General features: G+C 27.3%; 1 protein-coding gene across 1 annotated transcript; it reads right to left on the reverse strand.

The window, feature by feature from the left end:
* Window positions 1-761: 761 nt before the first annotated feature.
* LOC136972829 (zinc finger protein 829-like) lies at window positions 762-7429 on the reverse strand. Its single transcript, XM_067267465.1, has 3 exons — window positions 7322-7429; window positions 2859-3125; window positions 762-1085 (listed from the first exon to the last, which is right to left on the reverse strand). Exons 1-3 carry the CDS (start codon window positions 7427-7429, stop codon window positions 762-764), a joined length of 699 nt encoding a protein of 232 aa, XP_067123566.1.
* Between the last annotated feature and the right edge of the window lie 3570 nt (window positions 7430-10999).

Raw genomic sequence — 10999 nt, forward strand, 5'->3', positions numbered from 1 at the left:
GTAAATCTATCCGTAAAAAAAAGTAGTCAACATCCTCCCGAGTGTCACCATCAATGTGTTTCGTACGGTGATGTATAGATTGTGACCTTAGTCCCCACCCACACTTTCGTCTATATGAAAAGCCACCAGAACATCTCAAAATCTTGCTAGGGCCACCTCTCTAGGGCCCGAGTAGTTTTTCTTTGGTAAAAATCAGCTTGGTTCTTGTAAGCGGTAACCACTTTGCTTTCAAGCCCAAGTTTATCATTATCAAAGAAAAACTATTAAGAAAAATTTTGACCGTCGTCTAAATTCCCATAAATTTTTAGTTGGCGTAATTTTCATCTCATATGCTTTGGTTTCGATATTAAACACGTCATTTCTGAACGACGTAAATGTATATATAAAATGAGATAATTTTTCTTAAATTATTACTGATAAAACAAGTTAGACATTGTGACACACGTTTAATTTTTTAAACCTTAATTTATTTAATTAAAAATGTTTGAATTTTAAAAATATATATATAAAAAATTTTTACAGATATTTAGTCTTTTTGATTTTTACGAAAAATTAAATGTGACAGAATAACATTTAAATTTTTTTCGTGCCAACAAAATGTGGAGAACTTTTAGTCAAATAGTTATTAGAATTAATTAAACTCAACGTAAACTTTTTACGGTATTTTTACATATAAATATACTGTAACTTAAGATAATTTATTAATAATTCAGTTTTGATTCTATTAAAAAATACAAAACATCACAATCTTCCGATAATTGTCAAAAATAATAAAAGTTATGAGAAATTCTTTCGTGTTCTTTTCGAGAAATTTCATCAGAAAATCGTTCTTTACAGAAGAGGCATTCAAATTTATTTCCTTCTGTTTCTATTTGTGAGGATGTGTCCGTTTGTAAAGATGTTTCTATTTGCATAATTTCTGTATCGATGTTAAAGTGTTCCAGGAATTCTTCAGATTCTCTCGGTGTAAAAATCATTTCTATTGGATAAACTTCTTCAAATTCAATTAACTCTGTGGCTTGAGCACTTGTTGATGGTGTTTGAAACGATTCAGTCTGCACTTGTTCAGCATGTTGTACGCTTTCCTAATTAAAAGTAAACATTATAGACAACATGATATCATTTAAGTAATTAAAATATAATTTGAGATAATTAACTTTTATGATTACTGAGATTGAAATTTCTACAATATTTAAAATTTTCACATTTTTGTACAGCTTTGGAAAGTATTTGCATCATTGATAGATATTTTTTGTAATTATAATATTTGTGCGTGTGTTCTTGGATTCAACGATATTATTTTTAACTAATTGTCTGATTGACACAAGTAACCAGCTTCTTCGAACACTTCAAAAAATGTATCAAATTTGTGTTGCTTCTGTTTACAAGCGATGCAAATTTTGTGTTTTTGCAATATATATAAAAAAATTAATAGTATAATTTTAATTATTTCACATTTATAACGTTCACAACCCAATTGCATGAAGCTGTGGCTTTTAAATATAAAGGCCTAAGGAAAGACTGCACGTTTGGTAAAGTTTGGTGATGCAGATTGTTATTTCATTTCTTATAATACTTTATAAAATTACAGAGATTTGCCTTACGTTATTAGTTATTAGTTACATTACAAATGATTCCTTAAAGCTTTTTGTGAATTATAAATATATGTAAAATATAAATAAGTATTAATTTGTACTGTAATTTCTTATATGTTTTAACAATAAAATAAAGTCTGATGAGCGGCATATGATACGCAATGCATTTCCTTTTACAGTAAATAGAAAATAAAATTCATTATTGTTAGCGTAAGCTGTATGATAAGTTCTCTGTAGCAATTTTGTTCTTAATTGAGAAGATCAAATAATAAACGAATGAACAGTAAGCAATCAATTGCTAAATCTCACGAAATTTCACTAAATAATCGGAAATTGTTTTTGTACAAAACTTATGTATGTAATATTCGAAATATGAAATATATATTCCGTAATAATTACTACGATTAAACTTATTACAAATAGTTATAATAAGTACATTTAAGGCTGGCGTCTGTTCATTATCAAGTGACTCAAAGTACAAACTTACAATGAATAGTTTTTTTCTATTACTACTTCACATTAAATGAACAATGCTGTGTTATTCTATCAATGAATGATACAGAATAAAATTATTTACAGTAGTCACGGTATGAAGTCACTTAGAGAAATTTAAAAATCTTTTACAAGCTACATAACCTTAATTTCAGAAACTTTCTTTACTTACTTTGGAAAAAGATTCGATTTGTTCCTGTAGATGTACTTTTTTCATGTGTCTATTTAAATCATGTTTATATTTGAACCTTTTCTTACAAATATCACATGAAAATGATCGTATTGTGTCATGAGATATTAGGTGAATTTTCAAATTAGATAACTTTTCAAAACTTTTATCGCATTGATTACATTTATGAACTTTCTTTGGTAGTTTCTATGTATCATATAATTTATTACTTATATTAGCTATTTATTACACATTGAAAAAGAAAATTGATATATTAATATTTATAAAATAAAGTAAAATTTTAATATTACTTGTACATTTTTAAAATTTTGTATATATTTTATACGCTTATTGACAAAGAAGTTATTTGAAAATTAATATTTACAATTTTAAATAGTGAGATATAACGGGTATATTTTTTGATGTTTTACTGTAAAGTACTACTTTTATTCATAATAATTAAATGTGTTTTATAATTTATTATAATATTACATTTCATACTTTAATTTAATAAATTTGATATATTTTATTTTATAAATATTTATTCAATTGACATCAAAAGTAAACATTAATCTTCCAATAACAACTTCAAAAGCTCTTACTTTAAGATGTTCTCGATTGATATGATCTATCACATTATCTTTCCTTTTTGCAGCGTATGTGCAGTCTTTGTAGTTGCATTTGAATGGTCTTTCTTCAGAATGTATTATTTTGTGTCTCTGTAAATTTCCAGACTGGGAGAATCTTTTTCCGCATATATTGCATTCATACGGTTTCTCACCAGTATGAACCCTTATGTGAATATCTAACTTCGATTTTGTATGAAATTTCTTTTTACATTCAGTACATTCGTATATCTTTTCTTCATCCTTTAAAAAGTATTCGTTGTGTAAATTATTATGTATTATTTAGATTCGATTTACTTTTTAAGAAATATTTTCTGTTGTAAACATGTGTAAACATAATAGGAAAATATATTATGTATTTTTGATATGACTTAAAATTTAAAAGTTTTCATTTTTTACAGTTTTAAATAACGAGGGTCGCCAAATAATAACAATGCCATAGAAAACAAATTGAACTTTTCACTTACTTTTTTTGATTGCATTTATAGAATTAATGATCCAAATTTTAAATTCACTTTATAAATTTTGAAAAGGTAAAATACCAAGAATCACTACAATAATGTGAAACTTGCCAATTGTTCTGTCAGATTGTCATATTGTGCGTATTTATTAGCATGAATATTGCAAAATAAATAATTTATTTTTTTTTAAATATAAAGTGCACAAAGAAATTAAATTTTTGAGGATACCGTTTCTCAATGAATTTCGTAAATTGTTTTCTGAATATTTTTTTAATAAATATCTGACATACAAATTTAACTAAAAGAATTATATTTAAGTGTAGAATGGAAAACATTAAATGCGCTTTAAATTAAAGGGCGCTATTATAGTAACAGCGTTGAGGAAAAGTTTGAAAATTGTAACTTGTTGACTATTTAATTGCATTTTTGGCCACATCTGTTAATGACGAAAAAAAAATCTGAAAATAAAATTTTTCAATTAATGTTTAAAATTTCAACTTATATTTACTGGACCAAATTAGCCAAACGAAACTTTTTATATTACTTTTTTATTTGAAAATCTAACGATAGAATTGACTAAAATTCAGAATTTAATTCGTGTTAAATTCTGAATTGCTCTGAAAAAATAAATTTAGTTTATTATTAATAAAAATTGTTTTCAAGAGCACAATTTATATGGATTATTAAAGTGATTTTGCTTTTAAAATATTTTGTCAATATAACTTCTAATTGAGATGTTTCCTCTCTGTTTAAAGAATTCTTCATTATTTCAAATTATTTCTGTTTCAATATTAAATTAGCCTTTTTTAAATACAAATATGATCAGTTCATATGTTTTCGAAATTGTTAATTTTAGTTTGTTTTACAGATGGACACGTACTCATGATTTTCTCTGACATCATTCGAATGTTTTTCTGGATTTTTATTGTAATCAATCTTTGTTTCATTATATGTTATATATTCAGAATTATAATATAAATTGAAATTACTTAAAACAAATAATTATAAACTATACAAGACATACAATTTATGTCAATTAGGGTTCTATATTTTATTGGAGTTTTATGATTTTAGCTTTCGATGTGAACTTCGAATCTCGCTGAGAATGATAGGTAAAAGTTTATATTTATCAACAATTATTATATTATATATTTTTAAACTTTCAAATTTTCGATTTAATCTTACTTTTTACAATAATAATTTGTTATTAATAACCAGGATTCTAAGATGTTATTTAAAGTCTATCGACTATCGAAATATAATTATCAATATCCATCACAGTTCTATATCGAATTTTAAACTTCAGCCTCCATTGCGACACGCCGTTTTATTACATTTATTTATTTAATAATAAATTTCAAGACAGAGTCTGTCCAAAAGGAAGTATGAAAATAGAATAAATAATGTCATCTTTTGTCACAGCAATTTAATACCTAGGTAGTTAATATCACATGTGCCTATTTTAAAGTTACAAAGGCATCTCCCAACCTCAAGTTGTCAGCCAATATTATTTATGTTGATTAATTTAAAAAATTCCATTTAAAATACTTATTAAAAGTTATTAACATTAACAAAAGTGGGAACAGAAACACTTTGAAACGATCTTAATACAGTTAAAATGTTCAACACCCAAGTAGCGTCAGTTGCTATGAATTACTTTAGTTTAATGCACAACATATACAATGTTTTCCATTGATTACTTTAGTGAAATTCTTTTATATAATTTGTACGTCAATGATTTTTATAATTTTTAGAACAAAATTTATAAAATTATCATATGAAACGGTGCCTCAAAATGTTTTCTTTAGGAACACATTTTAAGTTACAATTACAAAAAATAATTTTAATTGATTCTTTAACTCCTTTTATGCTAACAAACATGTCAGTCTGACAAAACAATTGCGAAATTTACATTATTGCAGTGCGTTGTTGGTTTCTCATTATTCAAATTTATTATGCGAATTTTACAATTTATTATTATTTCTTTAAATGCAACCAGATGAAGTAAGTAAGACATTTAATTTGTTTTGTAAGACATTACTTATACTTGGTAAACCCAATTATTCGAAATTGTAACAAGAGAAAAATTTTAAAATTTTAATGTAATATCGAAAAAATACATATGTTTTACTATTATGTTTTGATATAACTAGAAAATATTTCTGAGAAAATTAATGACTAGTTTAATAATTTATAATATCTTACAAAACGTATATTTGTTTTTCAGGGATGGAAAAAAACACATTAATGTACTGTATGTAAAAAAACATTTCACTCAAAAGCGCTGTTAGGTAATCACATGAGAACTCACACCGGTGAGAAACTATTTAACGATATTTGCAAGAAACAATTCGCCCACCACAGAAATTTAATAATTTACAATAAAATACATTCTGAAGAAACACCATTCAAATGCAACTACATAAACTGTGGATTCGCAAAAAAATGGAAAAAACATTTAATGAAACATGTCATTAGAGATCATCCAGATGCGATTCCGTCTGAAGTTATGATTGTAAGAATTAGGTTTATGTTTATTTTTTGTATTTAATTCGTTAAATATTTAGTAAAATAAAATATGTCGATTTTATTGAATTAAAATATAAATTATATTTCAATAAATTATACAAGAAATTCAATTGATCATTATAAATTAAAATGGCAATTTACGGTGAAAAATTTAAAAAAATACTCGCCATATCTTATTTGTAAATATCGTAAATATTAATTATCAAATAAGTTTATTTTTCTATAAGGTTTCTGTAAAATTTATAGAAAATAAAAAAATCACAAGATACCGTACTTACTCGCATATTTATTTATTTATTTATTTATTTATTTAAGCATTCTTGTACAGAGACCCTGATGCGGGGATAGAACAAAACAACATTAGTATACATAATCTTAGAAAATAATAAACATATTCCATCATAAATTATAATAACATAATTATGAAATTCGTAAATTATTCATATCATTTTAAACTAAATTCAAATCAGAAACAAAACTTAAAGAACTACTTGGGAGAACTATCTGAAACAAATTAACAACCAACTAGGCTAAAACTTATCTAGAAAAAAGGAAAAACAGTTTAAACCACTTCTTCAAAAGAAAATCGGATAGTTTCCCAAGCAGCTACAGATTAAATCGTAGGCAGATCACGCCCAAAAACGTAATTGACATAAAATAAGCGCTACTATCGCTTTAAGCCTAAATACAATAAGAGAAAAAAATCAAAATCAAATATATCATAAACATTATGAAATGAACAATTTAACCTTCTTTATGAAAATAAATACCTGAGAAAATAAATCAAAATCAGAAATAACTTTATAAAACTGATTAAATGAAAAGCAGGGAACCCAAAAATTCTTCTCACGTAATTTTGACAAATAAGAACAAACAGCGACAATACGAAACGCATCCAATGGCGAGTCAGCCGCATCACATATGCAAATGTTCCTTCTGTAATTACATAAAAACTTTATGAATTACATTTTACTTACATTAACACGGCCATGAGATTAAAAGAAAAATTACTATTATGAAGAGAACAATCAAAAAAGGGTTTATTAAAACTCTTATAGCACTCACAATAAGAACTTAATAATATACCATGATTCAACTTAAAAATATAATTATCAAAATTACTTAACTTTACTACACACTGTTAACATCTTGTAACAAATTATCAAAATCGATTCCGTTCCTTGAGCTATTAGTCAACCAGTACTTCGACCAAGGCAACTCAACTTGTTTCAAGACAGAACGCAAACAAATCTTACTAAGAAGTTCTTCGTTTAAACTCAACGTTCTAAAAATCCAATTAACACATTTGTTCAAGATTAAGCAAGATGAAGGAATCAATGAGCATTCCATAGACACTAGCTAACCAGGAGTACACTTTAGAAGCGCGTACATTCTCTTAACAAAAATAACTAACACTATATTCAAGCTCTCTTTCTGAAACCCCCATACCTCGGAAACATAAAGAAGAGGTGAGCTCACCACGGCTTTAAATAACCTTAACCGATCGTTCAAATTACACAACTTAGCAGACTGACACATGTGAATAACTTTATCCATTTTTATCTCAGCATTAACTTTACAAGACCTCACATTAGTATTAAAATAACCATTACTTTTAGAAATTACACCCAAATACGTATATTGCGATACAACCGAAATTGGAACACCACAGAACCATCATTTGTCAGACTTAGAAGCCGAAACACCACAATTTTAGAATTTGCGAGATTCAATTGTAAACTATTATCCTTTAAATATTTATCCAGCAGGTCAATCGACCTCTGTAACGACCTCGGAGAATCCGCCGCGATGACTACGTCATCCGCATACGTTAATACCTTAAAAGAAACACCAAAAACAACTATTTCATTGTCACCGGAATCATCAATAGAAATCAATAAATCATTTTAAAATAAACTAAAAAGAATAGGGCTTAGAATACAACCTTGTGTAACACCTTTAACAGAAAAGAAAGGCTAAGAACAACATTCCTCCATTTAATCCTAACGTTCGAACCACTACATAACTCTGCCAATAAAGATACAAACTTAAAACTTAAACCATACTTTAGTAATTTCCTCCATAATAAATTCCTATCAACAGAATGAAATGCTGATGCTAAATCTATAAAAAAAGGCATAAACCTTACGCCGTTTCCTACTCAGTGTATTAGAGATAACAGTATACAAAATAAAAATATTATCAACAGTCGAGTAACCTGCAGGAAAACCAGCCTGACTCTCTGACAGAATATCTCTCTTACTCAACCAACTTACTAACCTACAATACAAAACTAAAAAAATCTTAGGCACACAACACAATAACAAGATACCTCTGAAATTTGTAGGCACTGAAATTGAATCACGCTTAGGCACCGGAACCAGTAAAAAAATCTTCCATTTATCAGGGATAATACCAGTTCTTAAACCTTATTAAAGTTATGTAATAAACAAAGGAAAGCACTATCAATTTTCCAAAATTCAGTAGGAATACCATCTATTCCCGGAGCACCACTAACACTCGACTTACTTAAAACGGTTTTAAGTTCCTCCTCAGAAATATAAGAATCCAATATTTCGTTCGACCAAGTGCATTCGTAAAAATGCTTTATTAAACTAAAAAAAATCGTCATTTCTTAATGTAAACGCATAGACCACATGTTGACAGTCGACAGAACATAGCGGCGATGACTCGTGTGTCGCTACTCGATATCTATGTACTCTACCATTAACAATGGAAGTGTTAAGAGAAAGCGACGTGCAAGACGCAGATGCAATTTTTTCGTTTTTGCGGAAAATCGAACTATCTTTTCAATATATCCAAAAACTTCATCTCTTGCTCTGATTCTTCTTCACTTGTAAACTTTAAGTTTGTTTGTAAGTTATTAGCATGGTCTTCTATATCTTTACACGCAACTATTTTTGAATTATATATTATTATTATGTCATCAACATATCTTGCATAATACTGAATACCTTTAAATTTTAATATTTTTTCATCTATTGTCATCATAGTGATGTCCGCTAATTTTGGTCCGATGACCGATCCCATGGCAATACCTTCTTTCTGTCTGTAATAATCTGTGGACATTTTAAAATAGTTATTATTAAAAGTAAATTCTATTAATTTTATTACATGTTCAGGAACATTATTCATATTAAGACTTTCTTTAATCATTTATAAATTAATGGATGGGTACATGGGTTTTATGTCAAGACTCATAATACGATACATTTTTATATATTTACCTTTTAATAATACATAAATCAGTTCATCTGTATTATGTATGCTGTAAATGGACTTATCTATAATCTGCAAACATTTTTTTAAAAAACATTCCAAATTATATAACACTGTTTTCTTAAAATCCACTAGGGGTCTACAACTATTTCCAGGCTTGTGTGTTTTAATTCTAATATTTAGTTTAGGTTCTCTTAAATAATTAAAATCCAAAATGTTCTTAATTTGTAAATACTAAAGATAATTTTTATTTTTAGTATTTTTAAGTATACCGATCTCATTGTTTTAATTATTGAATATAACATTAACTATATTGTTGACTATTACAATATGCTATTTCTTATATTTATCGTTAACATACCTTGAATAATCCATTTTTTCGTCTTTCACGGTTAAATCATAAAAAAGGGAGTATACTGTTAACTCTCTTAACACGGCATGTTATACATTCTATTTAAATCCAAATTTTATACTGAATTATTAGTTATACATTTATATAAGTAATATGGCGTGGTGACATATCTGTTATGAGCTTACATTTCTTTATATTCACAAAAGTTCAAGAAGTTACACCAATGACTTCTGTGTTTTACTAATTACGTTTATAGCATGAACGTTCTTAAGACAAATTCAACGTACTTAAATAATGTCGGTGTAGTTATTCAATCTTCAAACTATTAAATGTGTTTCTACATTTCTGATCTGTTATATTCTCCTTTTGTCTGCTTGTTACGTTTCTTACACGGTAATGCTCATTAGCATATTCTTCTGTCGGAGGTTGGTTAATACGAGATTGTATTAAATTTTCTGAGATTATTGTTAAAGATTATTAAAGATGTATTCATTTTCATGATATTTTTCACCAATTTTCGTTTATTTTTACACTTGGGTATCTATTTATACTATTTCGGCTTTTAAAAATTTCAACATTTTCTTTAAACTTTCTGTTATGTTTCTGGCTCTTTATATTATTTTGGTCGATGTTACAATTGTGTGTTGTACAATGATCATGAAACGCTGAGTTAAGTTTAAGATATTTGTGATCCCTTACATGTTCTTTAAGTATTGTTTGCATCTGTCTTTTCGTTTCTCCTATATAGACTTTATCAAATTCTGTGTAGTGTACGTCGTCATAAATCTAGCAAGCTTAACATAATGGTTGAACCTATTGTTAATTTCTAACAAATAGCAGAATTTGAAACGTAAAACTATTTAAAATTTATTTTTTATACTAGTACTTTCTATATATTATCAGGACTTATACTGGAAATTATAGATGCAGATATTTAGTCTTACAGATAAAAAATAATATTCTTTACTAAATAAAGAACATTATTTTTGATCTGTAAGACTAAATATCCTTAAAAGAAGTTTTTAACGCTATTAAAAAAAATTTTACTTACCCGGTAAAAAGAATTGAATCTTCGATCATCCCAATGTATAAAATACGCATTGTGTATGACCGCATCAGAAATTATCGATCATAACTTTTCTTTTTGTAATCAAACAGACAAAACATCTTGAAGCTGCAGGAGGAAATTCGTAAATCCTACAATAAGAAAAGAAAAACAGCCCCATTATCAGGTCAACAACCTTGTTGTCATTTAGAAAACTCAATATGGAACAGGACTGAAACAAACATGTAAAATTTAAGTTTAGACCTTACAAGGTTAGATGCCTAAGGACAAACATGCGGATGAGAAAATTAATCATCTTGAAGGGCCAATGTGACAGTTACTGCAGCTGACCACATAAAGTTGTGGCCCAATGACCTTGATTAACATCGAAAACTTTTCCAGAACATTTCTATGTTTCTCTTCTTATTAGGTTTTTTTTTTTTTTTTTGTATATATGTTTTTTAGTCGAGCGAAGAGGAGACGTGAAAAG

Source organism: Centruroides vittatus, unplaced genomic scaffold (assembly GCF_030686945.1).
Source record: "Centruroides vittatus isolate TY-2023 unplaced genomic scaffold, ASM3068694v2 contig_3024, whole genome shotgun sequence".
NCBI classification, from domain to species: Eukaryota; Metazoa; Arthropoda; class Arachnida; order Scorpiones; family Buthidae; genus Centruroides; species Centruroides vittatus.

Bases quoted from the DNA above. Each gene is read 5' to 3' on its own strand.
- LOC136972829 (XM_067267465.1), bottom strand. From the start codon at position 7,429: ATGGATAAAGTTATTCACATGTGTCAGTCTGCTAAGTTGTGTAATTTG. The intron at 3,126-7,321 runs GTATGGGGGTTT...TACTTTTTAAAG, and splicing joins CTCTTCTTTATGTTTCCGAG to GATGAAGAAAAGATATACGA. The intron at 1,086-2,858 runs GTAAGAGCTTTT...ACTTTTAATTAG, and splicing joins TCAATCGAGAACATCTTAAA to GAAAGCGTACAACATGCTGA.